Source organism: Rhinolophus hipposideros, assembly GCF_964194185.1.
Source record: "Rhinolophus hipposideros genome assembly, chromosome: 3".
Classification (NCBI taxonomy): Eukaryota; Metazoa; Chordata; class Mammalia; order Chiroptera; family Rhinolophidae; genus Rhinolophus; species Rhinolophus hipposideros.
In genome coordinates this window covers 40,360,502-40,380,515 of record NC_138049.1, presented here as the reverse complement: position 1 = coordinate 40,380,515, position 20,014 = coordinate 40,360,502, and the positions used below count along the sequence as shown (strand labels likewise).

The 20,014-nt window shown below is 36.2% G+C and overlaps 1 protein-coding gene across 1 annotated transcript; it reads left to right on the top strand.

Annotated features, from left to right (window-relative positions):
- Positions 1-769: 769 nt before the first annotated feature.
- LOC308494100 (nephrocan-like) lies at positions 770-18,127 on the top strand (the record flags this gene model as incomplete). Its single annotated transcript, XM_081041381.1, has 3 exons — positions 770-958; positions 8,089-8,987; positions 17,033-18,127. The coding sequence occupies 3 exons, from the start codon at positions 770-772 to the stop codon at positions 17,478-17,480; spliced, it is 1,536 nt and encodes a 511-aa protein (XP_080897507.1). The 3' UTR covers positions 17,481-18,127.
- Positions 18,128-20,014: the final 1,887 nt, after the last annotated feature.

The following is a 20,014-nucleotide window of genomic DNA, read 5'->3' as shown; positions in this document are numbered from 1 at the left end:
GGGATAAGTGAAGATTTCCCTCTCTAGTCAGGTCTAACAGCCAATAGGTTCCTCTGAAGAAACCAGAGTTCTTTTTTCTTCCATTATTACAAATAGATGAAGATTATAGACCCACTTCGAAGTTTTATTCTGTTTTGAGTCAATATTTTTGAATAACAAAATATTTTCCAAATATGATATTTGGAAATCAAGTGGATCAAGTGATGGATGAATCGAACAAGTTATCTGTAGCTCTAAATCTCTCTCCATTTTACCCTATTGTTTCACCTAGCAATAAAATGTTACTGAAACAACAATAATGAATCGAAAACCTGGCTATTTTCCCATACTAGTTAATGTGAGAAGAAAACACCTGTCCCTTGCAGTCCTACAAAAATGGTTTTGATATGGGGTCAGAGAAAATTCAAAGGTTTTATAGCCCCCTATAAAATAGCTCTTTGTCTTTTCCCACTAATTCCCTAGTGTCACATTTAACAAAACAAGGAAACCACAGATAATAGAGGTGTTTGCAGATTAGCCTTTCAAGCCATAAATAACACAGGGTTTTGCTCACCTACAGATATTAAGGCAGCTTATCAATGTTTAAGCCCCTTCCTCTTTGTAACGGTTGCTAACATTTTAACCCAGGCAAATGGAGAATTTTTTCTTTCCTGTCATCTTACATTGACAGAGTACACATTCATAAGATTCTATTATCCGATTTCGTGGTATAAAGAGTGAGACATCACCTAAACACTCGCCTGTTACCTGAGAAGCCCTGTTTTGGAAGATGCCTCTTCTTTATGTGTTCCTTGTTTTACTCTCTCTCAGTGACGGTTTCCATCCAAACTGTCCTGGCAAATGCAGCTGCGACTACGTGCAGTCGGTGCAATGCTACAGGCTGACGGAGCTGCCATCGGCCATTCCTCCCGCCACCAAGAAGCTCTACATCAGTCATAGCAAAATTCAACACCTTCAGGTAACTATTCATTCATTCAAGTTGCTGCTACTTTATTTTACGTGGCAGGGTAAGGGGTGAGTGTGGAATCGTTCAACTTGATTTAAATAGTCAACATTTAAAACTCAAAGGTTAAAACTTAAAACTCAAAAACTAATCAAAACATATTAAGTTTGGGTAGTTGCACCAGCTACCAGCTGGCTCTGTATTACGGAGATGGGTGTGTGCCTCTGGATATTTCTATTTAGGGAAGCAGCCAAAAAAAAAACCAAAAACAAACCCAAAGCCCCCCAAAAACAAAAAACCAGAATCTATAATTGATATTTTATTTCAGTTTTTGTTTAAAAAATGTCTGATTGTGTTTTTGCAAAGAAAAAGTAAAGAAAGGGCTCTTTTGAACAAAAAGAGTTTGAGAGCATATGGCTACTTTATGTCTCCAGGATTAAGAGTAAGTCCTTTAAGGGAAAAACGTAGCTTTGTTTTTGCCATAGAAGGCAGATGATACTTAGAGCATTATAAGACTATCAAGACGTACCCAGCACACAAGAATTATTCATACAGACCTTCTATGCAGCTAAGCATTAGTATCTTTGTGGAAACCTATGCAGAAGAAATGCATGTTTTTGTTTTGCCATGTTGCTGCAGTTCTCATTCTATGTACTTTTAATTATGATTTTTATTTGTATGCTTACCTATTCAGAGGACGCTGAAAAGAGTGCTATAGATTTGTCTTACTTTTATTTTGAAAAAAGGATCAAGAGACTAGGATTCTCACCTTAGTTCGCTTACTAAAAATCTCGGCCTCACTGTTACCTTTATGAAGTGAGAAGGCTGGGTTAGATAGATGATCCCAGGCAGCTTCTAGATGGAAAGTTCTATCGCTCTCTGAGTTTGCCTTTACTGGTCACTGCTTCTACCTCATTGATCCACATCCTAAAATAAGGAAATGCCTCCCTGTGATCCACGTACAAAGTCAACAGGTGAATGTTCTTTCCCTTTAAATAGAGACCCCTCCTCCTTTCATTTGGTAAAGAAATTTTAACGTACTCGTAGTTGCATATGAACACAGAGGGTTTAAAATATGTGGCGTGGTATTTATTTCGAGGCTTATGCAGTACAATTGCCTAGTTGTCATCTGTTTACTTTCTTCTCCTAATCCAGTGGTGCCCAATGCCAGAGAGCAAGTGTGACCCGGTCAGGTCTCAGCATTCAAGCCAAACACCTGGTTAAAGGACCAGATGCTTAAATATTTGTTCTAAGGACTTGAGATGCTAGGGGTCAACTAAGCCTGGTCATGATTCCACACTGCTGCTTGGCAGCCAGTAAGATGAAATTATGACTCTCTTATCAAGTTTAAGGACTGAATCAGTCCATTTGTCATTGGTTTAGGTTCATTGGACCGCAGTATTGCCACTTCCCTGACTTGAACCCAGTTAATTGTCTCTTGGAAGGACAGTTCCCAGCAGAAACGTTGATGAAACACAGAATTGTTTTATGAAGGAAATAAAAAGCTTTGAGCAGTAATATTTTCTCCTTTCTCTTTTCAAAACCCTTAGGTTTTAAATGGCCATATTTCACTGTATTTGGTGAATACAATGTATAGTCTGTGTACTTGGTTTGAATTGTAGAATACAATGCCTAAATTAAAGACAAAAAAATACCTTAAAATGTCTCTTCAGATTAATTGCAATAGAAATTATGTGTGTGTGTGTGTGTGTATATACATATATATGCATCTATGTATATAAATATATGCATACACACGTCACACACATGTATGCATGTATACACAAATACATATATACACATATATGTGTATACATGTCACAATTTAAAATGTTTCTATTATGTGTGTGTGTGTATATATATGTATACACACACACACACACACACACACACACACACACACACACAGAGGGTACCAAAAAATGTATGCACATTTTAAGAGAGGAAAAAACTATATTAAAATTGTAATACTCAATATGTGCCAATAACAAAAGACTAATACAAGTCATGTGTATACATTTTTTTGGCACCCCAATGTATGGTGTTTGGAACCATCACACAGTAATTTAACTGTGCTTGGGATTGTGAATAAAAGAAAAATACACAGTTCCTGCCATCAAGAAAAAAGGAACTTTATCAATTTATCTGTAAAAAATTTCTGCTTCTTTGAAGGTGCATTCCATCAGGCTGTAAAAAACTCTTTGTTCTTCTGTGTGTCTTATACTGTGCCCTGTTCCCTTCTCTCTTGGCTCTAGTCTTCCTCTCCATCCTAAACCCTGCATGTCTTGAGTGCCTTCAGTGTCCAATGTCCAAGTCTCATCCTTCCTTAAACTCATAAAACAGTATCTATTACCATAGGCATCTACTGTCTTGGTTATGTCATAATCCGCTTTATACCTAAAACTTTATACCTAAAACAAAAGTCTTGAATTCCCATACCCTCTCTGGTCCTCATCTCCTTTCCTTTCATCTGTCCTAATCTGCATTTATCTTTCTATCTCATGGAGACTTCTAATCCTAGATCTACCCAATCAATTTATTTCGTATCTGTCTTTCTACCTTTTCCCTGTTTTGTATCCCATAATGAATTACCTCAACACTTATCCAGCAAAGCCACAGTCTTAAGTTAGGGTGATCATTTTCCTTTATTTCTCTTGTACCTGAGTATATGGATGCTGCTGGAGAGGATTACACAACCCCTCTGTGTGTGTGTGTGTGCGCGTGTGTGTGTGCGTGTGTGTGTGTGGTGTTTAGAACCATCACACATTTGTAGAATCACCACAAATTCAAGGTCTCCAACCTCATCGGGGTCTTCAATGTTACCCATCTGTCCTTTCAATTTTTCTTTGTCAGGTTCTCCCTATATTCCCTCCACATCTTCCAAAACTTCAGTATAGTTTTGGATTGCCTTCTCAATCCCTGCTCTCCTTATTCTCACTCACCAAATGGCTGGCCTTCCATTTTATTGACAAATTATGACAAAACCAAGGTCATTATTCTTGATCTCCCTCAATTCCTGCTGTGTATTAACTTGTCTCTATCCAATTCTGCAAACTCTTTCCTTCAGAAAAGATGAGATATCTCTCCTTCTGTTCGAGGCAACCTCCCTCCCATGCCCTTGATTCCATCTTTCTCACCTGCCCCCAAAGCTTGCTCTGTTATTCTCCCCACTCCCACATCTTTAGTTGCTTTCTGTACTGGCCTATAAAAATGTGCTTTTCACTACAATAAAAATAAAAGTATTTTAATCCTGTGTCTCCTCTTGCTACTATCTTTATTTGCAAAACTCCATGAAAGGGTAGTCTGTATTTACTGTCTCCACTTCTTCTGTTTATTCTTTAATTCACTGTTGTCTGGTTTCTACCTACTCCACACAACTAAAACTGTTCTCTCTCAGACATTGGCTCAATCCTATTTCTTGAAATTGCTACTTTCTTGCCTTCCATGACACCACAATTTTATGTCTTCATTATTCCTCCCTGATATTTCTTTTCTGCCATTTTTATACGTTTCTTTTTCTCCACTGCCCTTTAGTTTTTGGCTTTTCCAGAGGATCTCAATCATCAGCCATCTCTTTTCTTAGTATGCACATTCTCCTTAGGTGACTTTATGTACATGATGATGGCTCCCATAACTGAGTTTCTATCATACCTTTCCCCCATGTTTCAGTCTTATTCAGCTGTCTGCTAGATTTCGCTCTTGCGCGATCTCTCTCTCTCAATAACATGCCATACACTGAATTCAATCTTCCTCCCTAAACCTGTGGTCTTTTGTGACTGGCTTTTCCACTTAAAAAATGTCCTTAAAGTTGATCCATGCTGTAGCATATGTCCAAATTTTCTTCTTTTTAAAGACATAATATTGTATATGCCACATTTTGTTTATCCATATATCAGTTAATGGACATTTGGGTTGTTTCCTCTTTTTGGCTATTATGAATATAATGCTGCTATGAACATTCATGTACATGTTTTGTGTGGACATATATTTTCATTTCTCTTGGGTATATACCTAGGAGTGGAATTTCTGGGTCATATGGTAACTCTATGTTTGACATTTTGAGGAACTGCCAGACTTTTCCAAGTGGCTTCATCATTTTACATTTCCACAGCAATGTATGACAGTTTCAATTTTTCCACATCCTTGGTAGCATTTCTTATCTTTTTTTTTTTGACCACAGCCATCCTAGTGAGGTCAGGTGATATATCTCATTATATTTTTGACTTTCATATCACTAATGGCGAATGATGTTGAGCATCTTTCATATGATTATTGGCCATTTGTATACTTTCTTTGAAGAAGTGTCTATAAAAATCTTTTGCCCATTTTTAATTAGGCTTTTTGTCTTTTTATTTTTGAGTTGAAAGAGTTTTTAAATATATGATAAATATAAATCTTTTGTCAGATATATTATTTGTGAAAATTTTTCTCATTCTGTGGATTATCTTTTATTTTCTTGATGGTGTCCTTTGAAGCCCAAAAGTATTCAATTTTGATTAAGTCAAATTTGTCTATTTTTGCTTGTGTCACGTTTGTTTGATGTCATATCTAAAATAGCTTTTACCAAACCCAGGGTCATGAAAATTTATGCCCATATTTTCTTCTTCGAGGTTTATAGTTTTAGCTCTTACATTTAGAAGACAAATAGGAATGTCTTTATGTGGGGCATTTACAATGGTTGCACTTTATATCTTTTGTGGAAGAAAAGAAGTTACTTAAAATTACTCCTAGGTAAGAAATATATAAACAGGGTTTATCACCTAGTAGGGGATTATAGATTATTTTTATATTCTCTCCATACCTTGCAGAATTTTAAAATCATTTACAGAGAATAAGTGTTTTGATGATCAGAATAAAAAATTCAACATTGTTTTGAAAACTTTTTGCTGGCTTGTTCACACATGTCTGAGGTAGTCACTGTGACAGTATGTCAGTTTTGTATGTACCTTAGACCTATAAGAAGTTCAGAAATAGTGTGTGACCCTCTAATGCTCGGAGCACAGTCTGCCCAGAATTGAAACCAGAAACAAAGCCTTTCATGGGGAAGCCAGTAGGAGTTGCCCTTCTGCTCTACTTCATTTTACTTCCCTCCTTTTTTTTAGTTTTCATATTTTATAGTAACTTTTATGTACATATGTATTAGCTAACTAAACTGTAAAACTGTGATTGCAGGAATTATACCTAGATAAGCCTCCTATGCCTAATTATTAATGCCAAGCCATACTTGCCTTGCTTTTTAAGCAACATTGGAAAAACTGCCAGCAGCCCCAAGGTTAGCTCTAGGACAAAAGCATCTCTTTCCACATCTCATTGAGCACAGTCATGCTTAGGCCAGGAAAAATGGAAAAACAGGTCTGGCAGAACTTTTTTCTTTTGTGAGTTCTGCAAACTCAACTGAAAAGTTAAAAATCAGTAGGTATTTTCCTCACTGTTTGTGCCACTGTAACTATATTCTTCAATTAAATGAATATTGTAGTGATTAAGGTTAAAAATACATGTGTTGGGGTAAGATAAACCTGGATTGAAACCCCAACTTTTCTACATGCTATATAGATATATTTGGACAGGTTATTTCGCCTTTTGAGCCTTAGTTTCCCCTCTGAGAAAAGGGTATAATCATGCTTACACATAGGGCTTTGTAAAGATAAACATAGTAAATACTTAAATAAAGGTAGCCATTTTAATAAATAATCAAAAGTAGTCTGCATTGACTCTGATAAAAAGAAACAGTTTCTCTATGTTTAATAAGAGAAAACAACTATCTACTGGATTCGGTTAAGAATACGGACTATTTACTATATTTACTATTTAGGCCAGTCTGTATAATTTACAAATAGAAATCAAGACAAACTAACAGATTGCAGCTCAGACACCACACTTTACTTGTCTATTCCCCAAATAAATTGCCCATTCAGATGCACGTCATCTCTGATATTTGCTGCGTAATCAGCAATATTTTAGAGTTTGTGGTCACTCAGAAGTGGAAGTTCTTCTTTCGGGAGATCAACAGTCCAAGAAGTAAAGATCTATGTCTAAAGTTGTTTCTTACTTTATATGAAAGAAAAGCCTAGAAAAGGGGACTTCAGAACGGAGTCCTGGGAGATTAAAGAACACTTGAGTCTTGGACAGGTCATTTAATATTTTTTTTTTTTGGAGCGGTACTGAAATTCTTCATCTCTTAAATGGAAGATTTGGACTAGATAATCTCTAAAATCTCTGCTTTTCTAAAATTATATGATGTGTCCAGATCTTGAGTTTTTTAAAAAAACATTAGTTGTAGAACAAATGCAATAGAAAATGCATTAGAAAATGGTGAGCTGAGGAAGAAAGGTCTTTGGAGTCCAACAGAGTTTGTTGAAATTCTCAATTCTTTCACTTACTAACTTCTAATTTCCTCATCTAAAAGCCAGTGTTGACAACAGCAAACTTGAGTGTTATTAGGAGAATTAATGATAACATAGAGAAAAACCACTTCACACTTGTAGGTATTCAACAAGGGCAAGAAAAAATTTTCTCTGATAGGCTCATCCTAGTGATAGCAGTATTTAGATAACGTTTAAAAGATAGCAGATAACGTTTAAAATTTTTATTTTTCATGCTTAAAAAAAACAAAGGTAATTTCTACTTTAAAAAAATTCAAATAATGCAAAATGTAGATAATGAAAATCCCTTGTAATCTTACACCCTGGTGTTAGCAACTGTTAATGGTTTGGTGAAAGATTTCCAGATTGTTTCAATTTGGGGCTATTATAAGACGACACAACAAGGAACTTCTTATCCCATAAATCACTGTGCAATTATAGATACTTCTACCTAGAGGTAAACTTGCTGGGTCAGAGAACATACAGCAAAAGTTGCCCAATATTGCATGTCTAAGAACAGTGTGTGAAAGTGCATAAAATGTTTTTGATATCTTACACTGTTAGCAATCATAAATAAAAAGTCAGGATATGAGTTTTCATCATTTTGCAAGAGGTAATTTAAAATAGATCCTAAAAGGACATCTGAAATATCATTAGTATTGAATGATTATACATATGGTTTTTTTCCCCACACAATTTTAATTTATTGCTTTTCTCCCCGCTCCCCACTTCTGCCTTTTTTGTTTGTTTGTTTATTTTTGTTTTTTTGTTTGGTTTTTTTAGCTATCTAACTTGAGCCGAATGTTGGCTCTAGAAGATTTTATTCTTCTGGCCAGTGGAACAGAGTCAGTAGAAAATGATACCTTCAAAGCTCTGGGTACCTTGAAGACCTTGGAACTCTGGAAAAATAAGCTCAGACGAGTCCCCAGTGCTCTCCCAGCCAGTCTTGAAGTGTTAAAACTAAATGATAATTCCATATATGTCCTGCACGGATCTGATTTTGAAGGACTGAAGAAATTAAAAATCCTCGAACTTAAAAACAACCTGATATCTTCCCTCTCTGATATCTTCTCCTCCCTTGCCAGTTTGCAAAGTTTGATGTTGGATGGGAACAATATTGAGACGGTAGCTGGACCACCGGCTCTTCCCCATCTGAAACATATGAGCATGGAGAATAATAAACTGCATCTTATACCAGCTATCTTCTTTACTTCTCTACAGTCTTTGCAGTTTCTCAGTTTCAGTGGTAACTTTCTGACGAGAATTCCTATTAATCTGCCCAAATCCTTGGTCTCTTTAAAGATGGAGAGAAACCAGCTCAAAGTGGTACGGTTTCGAGATATGAAACACTTGGAGAACCTTTCCCATCTTTACCTGTCAGAAAATTCTCTCTCTTCCATCGATGGGGCACAGCTCCTTGCCAATTTAACCACTCTTGAGCTGTCCCACAACCAGCTTCAAATGCTGCCCCTCAGATTTCCGGCAAGGCTACAGAAGCTTGATATTAGCAATAATCTCATTCAGAGAGTTACAGTGCAAGACTTTCAGGACCTCCGAGACTTGAAACATTTGTTTCTGGACAACAACATTGTCAGCCTGTTCGAAGCAGGAGCCCTGCAGAGGTGTTCCCAGCTCTCTAATCTGGCCCTGGAGCAGAATTTGCTGTTATCTATACCTCTGAGGTAAGTGAGCGGTGCCATTTATGGTCACTAGTATAAAGGTTCTCCAAAGATTGGGGCACGGAGCACACTAGACAAGCAAGAACATTAGTCAGAGCAAACAAAGATGATCTGACCGAAGCTACCCAAGGGTTGAGGGGTAGAAATTTTAAACAAGGGATTAGAATCTCCAGCCCTCAATTTGAGGCCTGCACTAACTTAATTTATTATTTTGCCCATGGCCAAGACAACAATGGATGAGATTTAGATGTGAAAATACGCAATGCTGCTTTGGGGAAGTGTGCTAACAAACATGATACGGAGATATTACCTGTAAAAGGTGTGTTTCGGTTTCTAAGTATATGGCCTGGGTTAACCCAGGGCAGAAGAGCCATTAGCAAAGCAAGAACATGAGCAACAAAATGGGGGTGGGGGTGGGGGAAATGCAGTAAGATATTTATTCTTTAAAAAGCATTGAAATAGTAGTTATGGGAAAAAATAAAACTGTACAATTTAATATTATACATATTTATTTTGAATTACTTACTTGTGAGCCTCATATCCTTCTTAGTGCTGTGATCTTTAAAGGACTTAACTGGCCCTGCTTATTCTCTGCGTGTCTGTGAGTGTCCGAGGCCATTTGTATTGGCCTTACCTTCTGGTTTTGGTTGTCTCTTCACACCTCTCTCTCTCTCTCTCTCTCACACACACACACACACACACACACACACACACACACACACCCTCATACTCTGACACTTAATTTCTCTTTCCAAATATCTCCCTCTATACCCAACCCACTGTTCCCCCAAAACAGTCATAATCTAGTGTACATGTTTACATTAATTGACCCTATTTATTTTTTTGACCCTATTTATTTTTAAGCTTTTTCCTATGTTCTACATTTTAAAGTAGATAAATAAATAAAAAAGTAGAATACAGCACTATTATTCTCTCTAAAAATAAGTTATATTGTTTATTATATGTGCCTACCAGTGGATTATTTTTCCTTTTATCACTTTATAGAAAAGGCTTCTTGCCTGCCTATTATCATTATTATTTCTCATAATATACCAGCTTCTGGCTTATGTAGAATCCTATGGCATGCTATTTATTTTCATTGTTAGTTAAAATAATTTTTCTTACCAATGACAAAGAGAAAAATTATCTTTGATATTTACAGGTGTTAATTTTTTTCTAGTTAAAAAAGAGACTTCATTATACAGTATGGTAACTGTACTACTCAGTACAAAGCATCAAAACATGATTTTCCAACTGAAATCCATGTTTTAAAATATATAATTCAGGGTGATTTGAAAGTAATCAATTTCTTTTAATGCACAGCATGTGCACACAGTTAATTTAATTCCCTAAATATGTTTTGAGCATTTACCATGTGCCAATTACTTTACCAGGTACTTGGGATGCATTCATTTAAAAGAGAGAAAACTTCTTGTTCTGTACAGCTTAAATTCTAGCAAGGAAAGAGTGACAATCACATAATGTATAAGTAAAGTATGTAATATTTAGATGGTGTTAGGTGTTAGAGTTCATGACAACAAAAAAGGGCAGGATTACTAGATTCAAGACTATAGAGTGGGGGTGCCTGGTTGAAATTTTAAATAAGATAAGCTCTCATGAAAATGCAATTTTTGAGCAAAGACTGAAAGGAGATGAGAGATTAGTTATGAAGCAATTTGGGGAAAAAGGTGTTCCAGACAGAAGAGCCGGTACAAATCCCACCAAGGCAAGAATATGCCTGCTGAGTTCCAAAATTCTAACCCTTGTTATTTAAATAATTACTATGTTTCAAGCTATTTTGCTACTGCATATCTTTACTCAAAAAAAAAATCATGTGTGTAATAAAAACATAAAACAGGCTAGGGAGTGACTTTATCACACAAGGATTCTCAGAGGCTATGACAGCTGTGGGCAAAATTGAGAACTCAGTTGATTTTTCTATTCAGGTTACTTTTAGACAGCATTTGGTTAAGTAATGCTGCTAACTTTAATGAGTAAAAAATAGCTTACTTATTTACTCCTGCTAGCATATTTGTGTTTTAATAAGTGACTGTAGAAAGCCCCGCGTTTCTACCCAATGGAGTGTATAATAGAGTTGCAAGCCTGAGTGAGCTATTATTTTCAAATCTGACTTCACATTAGAATGATCTGAAAAACTCAAAAAAAAAAAATCATACTCATGCCCAGACCTCACTTCAAACAAATTAAATCCGACACTCGGGGTTGGGGCCCAAGCATCAGTAGTTTTAAACAGTTCCCCAGATGTGTCTACTGTGCAACCAGGGCTGAGAATTAGTGGGCAAAGGCAGTGGGGCAAGTGACATGAGATGGGAATGGGCTCTTCCTGTGAGACTTAACTTAAACAACATACCTGTCTGCTCTGTCAAAGAACTTGGCCGGCTATGAGAGTAAACTTCTTGTAGAGAGTGATTTTTAAATTCAAATTTAAAAATCACTCTCTACAAGAGTGATCTATTTGAATTTTTTAAAATATTTGAATTTTAAAACTTTTATTTATGAGCTTTAAACAGTACACCCTTTCTTTTCCTCTCTCTCTCTCTTTCTCTCCCAATCCCCCCCACACTTCTTATTCAGACACAGTTACACTTTAAAATTCAGTTTTGTATAAACTGTAATAAACACATGCAATTTATTTCTATCACAAACTATTTTCACAAATCCTTCTTTTCCACCTTGCATTCTACATTTCATCAAGAATGATAGTCTACCCTATTTGCCTCGATAACTGAGGCAAAAAACTGAGGTAACTGAGGTAGAAAGTAACACCTAACATTCATTAAGTACTAAGATCAGCGGGGAATTCACATACATTCGTTGTTCCCTACAGCAATCCTGTGAAGGTAGGTACATTGCTTTACCTATTATTTTATAGATTAGGATGTTACTGTCAAGAGGAAACAAGAAACTTGCTCAAAGTCACATCATCAGTAAGTGGCAGCGGCAGGTTTAGCACAGTAGTCTAACTGCACAGCCGGGATGTGTGATCATCGCAGGATCACCGGCCTCTGAGGTTAACCCTACTGTGGGCAGTACACTACAGTACTTAGAAGTCTGATCGCCTTCCTTTGCTGCTTCACATTTCACCCATCTGCAGCTCAGAGAACAAATGTATCACATCATCTCTTCTTTATCCACTCTTTGGATAATTCAAATCCAGGACAGCTTTCTACAAACTAACGCAGTCCAGTTAGCATTTTATCTTACATATACTCAAGTGCCATCTACTTGTAAAATAGGATAGGCCTCTTTTTAGCCTAAAAAGCAACAACTACCCAAAGAACATATAGCATTTCTAGAAACATGTTTGTCTTAAAATCAGGGCTACCTTTTCATAGAAATCAGAATTACAAAGATAAATTATATCTAAGCAATAAATGACTGCCCGAAAGTCACAAAACCAGGAAAATTAGTGTTTTTTTCTTCCGATCTCATTTTCGCTATAACGTCCATAGAAACAAGAGGAAGAGAAAAAAAAATGTACTCCTGAGAACAGGTGCAATATTTGGTTACTCAGCCCAGAACTGAATAATCGTATTTGTTTCAAAGAAAACTTGGCTTGCTTATTTTCTTTAGCTAACATTTATTATGTGACTTTTGTGTACTGAGAACTTTCATCTCTAGGATGGAAAATTAGAAGTTTTAGGAAGTGAAATAGCCTACCTAAAACCACATACTGGTAAATATTAATGGAATGATCGGTCAAAGTTAGAACCCACGTCCTAATGGGTAGGGACTTTTTCCATTTTAGGTTTACTCTATCATATCTTTTTCCAGTTTTGCTTTCTTGTACTCTCAATGAAAACAGAATCTTGCTTGTTGCTACACAGTCTGTTAATAGTCAATCTTTCCTTTGTTGGGGGGAAAGCTATACATTAGAGACTTTCTGTGCACCTTTGAGAGATGTACCTTACAGAAGCTAGTGTGTGCACAAATCACATTGTCTTGGCAATTAAATTCAAGTGAATTTAATCATCAAACTGTTAAAATGTATGAAGTGATGTCCCGGGTAATTTAATCTTTGTTATGTAAATTTTATTCCAACTAATGAGAGGCATTTATGTAAGTATATTTACTATATAGTTTAGAATATGAATACAAGTATAAAATATGTAAACATAAATATATACATAAATATAAAATATAAATATAAAATAAAAACCCAAGGGTAAAATTTTAAGCTAAGAGCCAATAAAAAATCTAAAAGGATAACCTTTTGGAATGAAATTCATGTAAGAATAATACTATAACAAGCAAAGTGGATACTGTCATAAAACATCATTAAATTCATTTGTTTTTGCTCTTTGACATAACAATCAATGACTGGCAATGTCACAATAAATTTCACTGAATACTAAAAAGGCATGAACATACATCCAATGTGTTCACACTGTATGTAAATAGTATTTGGATAGCATTTGAAGGGCCTTTTAAAGGACCTTTTTTTTTTCTGTAAAACTTCCCAACTTTTTGTGTTTCATGAAAAGACTGGCACTAAATATAAAGTTTTTGTATAGCAGAAAATTTGGGTGTTCACAATTGTGATTTTATTATATTTTTTTTATCAGTGGGCATTAGTATGACATTTTTCACATTGCTATCCACAGTTTTAAAAACTTTTATTTCCCTTGACTATAAAGCAATATTTGTTCAAGGTTGAAAATTTAGTGTGCTGGAAAATAAAAAACGCATCCATAATTGCTCAGAGAGCCTATGTCTAATGATAATTTGTTTTTACATATTTGGGATCATTCAATTTTGTATTCTAATTTTTCTACCAACATTATAGAATTTTTTCTTTCCCTTTTCCCTTTTCTTTCTATTTTTCCTAAGTACCACTATGGACTTATGGATCTTAATATATTCAGTGTGTTATGATCCTTTATAGTTGCTAGTCTATTTTCATGCTCAAATTGTCCCAAATTTGGCTAGTTGGAGCCCCTTTTAGTTTGTTCTTGTGTTCATGAGACATGACTCCATTATCTATCTTTTTTTAAATTGTGGTAAAATACACATAAAATTTACCATTGTAATCATTTTTAAGTGTACAGATCAGTATTGCTAAATGACTTCATATTGTTGTGCAGCTGATCTCCAGGACACTTCCATCTTACAAAACTGAAATTCTACACCCATTAAACAGCAACTCTTCATTTCCCTTCCCTTCAGCCCCTGGCAACCATCATTCTACTTTCTGTTTCTATGAATTTGATTACTCTAGGTATCTCAAATAAGTGAAATCGTACTGTAATTGTCTTTTTATGATAGGCTTTTTCATTTAGCGTAATGTCCTCAAAGTTTATCCATTTTTTAGCATGTGTCAGAATTTACTTTTTAAAGCTGGATGATATTTATTGTATGTACATATAGCAAAATGTGATATGTATGCTATATATTCATCTGTCAATGAACACTTGGGTTGATTCCACATTTTAGCTATTGTGAAGTCAGTGCGGGTGTATGAGTGCCTAAATATCTCTTCAAGACCCTGCTTTCAATTCTTTTGAGTATATACCCAGAAGTGGAACTGCTGGATCATGTTATAATTCTATTTATAATGTTTTGAGGAACCACAATACATATGGTAAGATACCATATGTGTTCCTTAGCAACTGTGCCATTTTACATCCCTACCAACAGTATACACAGGTTCCAATTTCTCTACATTTTTGCCAATACTTTTCATTTTCTGGGTTTTTCTTTGTTTTGTTTGTTTTTTGTTTTGTTGGTAGTAGCCATCCTGATGAGTATTCCGTTAATCTTTAAACATTGTATTGCATTCTGGCTCAGAAGTTCTAGCTTACCTCACCCCAGATATGGGATCAGCCATTTCTCCAAGAAACCTTGTTTTTTTTTTAAGTGGAGATTGGAATTCTGAAACTAAGATCTGAGTGTGTGGTGTGCTTATAGTATGGGGGCAGTGCCACTACTAGGGTATAATATTGCCTCTATTGTAATATTGTTTCTAGGTCCTTTCAGCACACAGAGCTAGAAAATATATTTTGAAAATTATAAATTCACATGGACATTTCCAATTCATAGTTAACATTAGAGATGGTTTTACTTCTTCTGTTTTGTAGTTGTACCTTTTTCTTTTACAGTGAAAATCTTGGTTTCTAATAACATTAATATATTTACTTGTTTTGTCTTACTGTGTTCATTAAAAAGTCTTAAAATTTAGTTACTAACATTAATAGTAATAGTAAACATACTGAGAGAAATTTCTTTCAGGTCCTTTATCCTTAAACTCTAAGACATAGCCACTAAGGATGTTCAGTCAGAGTACCTTTTTCTTTTCTCTATATGTTTATGTTTATGTTACCAACATAAACCTTTGAATAATTAATTAGACTTGTTTGATTCTGCTTGTGTTCAATTTTAGGGCTTGATTTTTTTTCCCTTTTTTGTTTTGTTTTGTGGACATATAAAACATTAATGTGATTCAAAATTTAAAACCATATGGAACCAAACATTCTTTATAAGTAACCATTTTTATTCATTACTGGTTTATCTTTTTTTTTCCCAAATACAAGCAAATATGTGTATATGTATTCTTATTTCCCTTTTTCTTGCACGAAAACTAGCATATTACATATGCTGTTCTGCTTCTTGGTTTTTTCCCCCCTTTAACAATACTTTCTAGAAACCATTTTGATAGTTCATTAGAGACCAACTCCTTTCTTTTTTAAGGATGCATACCAGTTCTTTTCTGATGTACTGGTTGTTTCCAATCTTTTCATATGATCAGTAATACCATAATAAATGCCTCATACACTGTTTTATATTTGTGGATTCATGTCTTCAGAGTATACACCAAAAAGTAAGATTGCTGGGTCAAAGGGTAAAAAAGCATATGCTATTTTCTTAGGTTTTACTAAATTCAGGAGCTGTGCTATTTTAGATTCCTACAAGCTAAATATAAGGATGTCTGTTTCTTCACAACTTTGCTCACAGAAAGTATTGTTAAAGATTAGGATTTTTACCAGTCTGATTGGTGAGAAATGGCATGGTTTTATTTTTTATTTCTCTTTCCTGAGTATGGTTGAAGTTTCCAGTCTGATTTAAAACATTTCTTTTCAAGGGAGATTAGCTCTTTGTCTGGGATGTACATTGCAGCTATTTCTCCAAATTTATCATTTGTCTTTTGACTTTGTATATGCCTTTTGCCATACACAATTTCTTTTAAAATTATTTTTAGTGTAGTTGATTTATCGATTTTTTTATAGCTTCTGGATTTTAAGTCATAGTTAAAAAATTCTCACAGAATTAGTATTTTAAAAATTATTTGAAAACATGATTTTTATGATCACATAGTAGTCTTTATCTCTTCATTTCCAGTAGTGGACATTCGTCTTTTATCATTTTTTTTGCTATTATAAATATGATCAAATGTGTAACAAACATATTTGTAAATATGTCTCTATTTTCTTCTCCTATTATCTCAAAGGTCAAAAAGCATGACATTATTTAAATTTGATACATGTTATCAAATTGTTTCCAAATGGTACCAATTTACACTCCCAGTACCAGTGTTTAAGTTCTTACCTCATTACACCCTCAGTAGCAATAAGTTTTAAATTTATAACCAAAACCATGTTCTCATTTGATACATAAAAATGTTGCATCATTTTTTCATTTGCCTTTTATATTCATTAAGAACATTTTTTTCCATATTTTTATTTCTATAAATTATGGTTCATGGCCTTTGTCAACTGAAAAAATGGGACCTTAGTACTTTTCTTATTGATTTATTTGTGTGATCCCATTTAACAAGAAAAGTATTAGAGTTTTATGACTAGGAGCCAGAAAAAAAACAGCAAGTTGGAAAATAAGACTTATGAGGAAGTGTTAAAAACTTACAGAAAAGACTGAGGCTTGCACTTATAATTACTTCTTTAAAAAAAATTGTTTTCTAGCTTCAGAAAGGACAGAGCTGTAGAAAAGGCGCGAGTTGCTCAATCTGAGTTGCTCTGCAATTACGGAATAATGGTCATGACTTTCTCTTGCATGCTGGTTTTCTGCTTTTGCAGGCTTCCTGGGACCTTAGCCAGGCTGGATCTCAAAGGCAATGCCATCCAGGACATTGCTGAGAGCGAGCTCAAGGATCTGAAGCAGCTTCAGGTTCTAAACCTTAGAAACAACAAGATCTCGGCCTTAGACCTCAAAGCCTTGGAGGGGCTACCTCGCCTCAGGCACCTGTATCTGGATGGAAATCCATGGAATTGTACTTGCAGTCTCCTAAGAGCGCGGGAGGTCCTGAAGGCCAAGGGGACAGATGTGCGGGGAGGACAGTGTGCAGCACCAGCTGAAAGACAAGGGGAGAGCTGGATGTCTTCCAAGAAGATCATGAGGCAATGTGAGCATCACTTACAGCTGACCGAGAAAAGCAAAGAGACCAAAAAGAAATCAAAACCTGAAGAGCACTCCAGCATCAGAATCAACATGGATGATGATTATTATGATTATGAAATTGATTAACTGTGAGCTTTGCTTACAGTTTAGAAAAAGGTTTTGCTTCTTGTTCTTTTCTTTTTTAAATAGACTTCGGTTTTAGAGCAGTTTTAGGTTCACAGCAAAATTGAGAATACGGTACAGAGATATTCCATACGTCCCCAGAGATTTTCCATACGTCCCTTCTCCCACTGTCCCCCATTACAAATGCTCCACCAGCGTGGCACATTTATTACAATCAATGAACCTGCACTGACACATAATCGCCTAAGGGCCACAGTTCATATTAGAGTTCACTCTTCGTATTGTATATTCATTCTATGGGTTTGGACAAATGTATGGCATGTATCTATCATTGTATTATCATACAAAGTAATCTCACTGCCCTAAAAATTCTCTGTGCGCCTGAAAAAGTTTTTTAATATTCAATCTTTTAAACCAAAATATTCTATACATTTAGATATAGAAAAGACTCTTTTCTGTAAGTTTTTCTTTCTTTTTTAAAGCATGTAATTAGGTTAAGATAAATTGCGATAGGAGGGAGTAAGTAGAAAGGAACAATGGTAAAATGATGTAAGATTCCTTGCATGTTAAAAGTAATTTGTTTGTGTTTTGTACTGAAATCTAGATAAATAACAATGCCAAATAAAACTGCCATCTGGCTAACTTCCTGCAAATAGAGTAAGTTCATTTTATCCAATGAAAAGTGATAGATTTTATCCAATGAAAAGTGATAGATCAAGTTGATATAGGTATATAGGTATATAGACCTACACTATATCGTAGGCTTTTGACTGCAAGCCAATAAAAACTGACTGTGACTGACTTAAGCAACAAAGAATTTATGGGACAGATAGGGACTAGGTCACAGAATCAAAGGAAAATCTGAAGAACCTGGAAAGGAGGGATCAGAATTGCTCCGTTGCCCCAGGCAGAAGGACTTAATGAGGAGATCCTCAGGTTCTGGAGGTTTCTCTCTGCAGAATGAGGCACTCCTCCTACTCCAATAGTTAGCTTCCCTCAAGATCCCTATCCTCAGAGGGAAAAGTTAAGTCCTTGCTGGAGTCACATGTTTGCCCTTGGCTAAGGGACTGTAGTAGGTCTTGTTTGACAACTTACCAAGACCATAGGGAAACCAGAAAGGAAAGTATAAACTGGCTGTTGCCAGCTCCTGGAAGGGCAGTCGCAGCATTTCAGTCTCTTCCTGAAGGTCAAGGGGGCGTTAACCCCACAGCAGGGCCCTACGTCCCTGCGTGGTACTCATGACTCGAGTAGGGAACAAAATCCCAGCACACAGGTTCAGATAGAGTGAGTAACACAGCTTTATTTGGGAGCCAATATCCCTCCAGAGACCAATCCTCTGGTAAGCACAGAAGGCTACACAGAATAAAATAGACTTTAATAACGAACCAAGTCCCAGAGTCAATTGAGATAAGTTAGTTCCCTGGTCCGGATTGGTGACTGGGACCCCGATGGGTCTGAGGCGAGCTGGTCATTCAAGGAAGAGCTTCAGAGAGTCCTGGAAAATTGCAGCTTGCACCTTGCAGAGGCTCTATCAGGTCGCCCCTACGAACGTCCCCGGAGGATCGTTCTCCTGGAGTGTCTCGCTCAGAGCCTCGCAGAGGGTCTCAGCCAGAGCGCCCAGTCGTACCACTCATGGCATTGCTCTGAGCTCTGCTTTTATCCTCTTTTCCTTGGACTTGTTTGCTTCTTAGGTGATAACCAGAAGTTGTTTGCCAGGAGTTGTTTACCTCCCTGGTAATAACCAGAAGTTGTTTTGGTGAACGTGTTTAACCACCCAATTTTGTTATGCTCAGTTTCACACATAAACGTTCATGTATATGTTCTAAACATAAACATATTTACTTTCACTTTACTCTTATCAGTCTCACACATGTGCGGCCATAATCCTGTCCCTACTAGTAAACAACTTGTTTTGCAAACCTCAATCCAACATATATAATACATTTTATATGCTCTATACATGACAATCCCCTGATTTCTGAAATGTTACAAAGAAAATATTGAGGAAATCACAATTATTGTGTTTTAGCAAAAACTTTACCTGTGCAACAGGTGCATATTATATATTTAAGCAATACCAACCAAAAACAATACATATCATAAAAAGCAAAATTTCTTTCAGTCCACTCCAACATTTCCAATGATAGAATTCTAGGTAGTTTCAAAGAAGTACAAAGAGTTATTTGTGCTCCATGAGCCAGAACAAGTGTGTAGGCACAGGGATCTCTTAATGAGTCCTGTGGGGACAGAGTCCCAGAGAGCGGTTTCCAGGCTCTCGGCCTCACGTGGAGGGGTGCTGGCTCGGGTGGTGGATGGCCGTCAGCTGTGGCTGGTTGGCCATCAGCTGTGACCAGTTGGCCAATTGGCCACTGATATATCTGCCGCGGCTGCGCTGGTTGGAGAGTTGGTCAGTTGGCAGGCAGAAAAGCAGACAGCAGGTTGCAGGTCGTGTGGCTCCAGCCTCCAGTGAGACTGTAGTGGTATGACTCCCCTGCCTATGGCTCCGTGGGTGTTCCTTTTTTGGCCTAGCCATATCG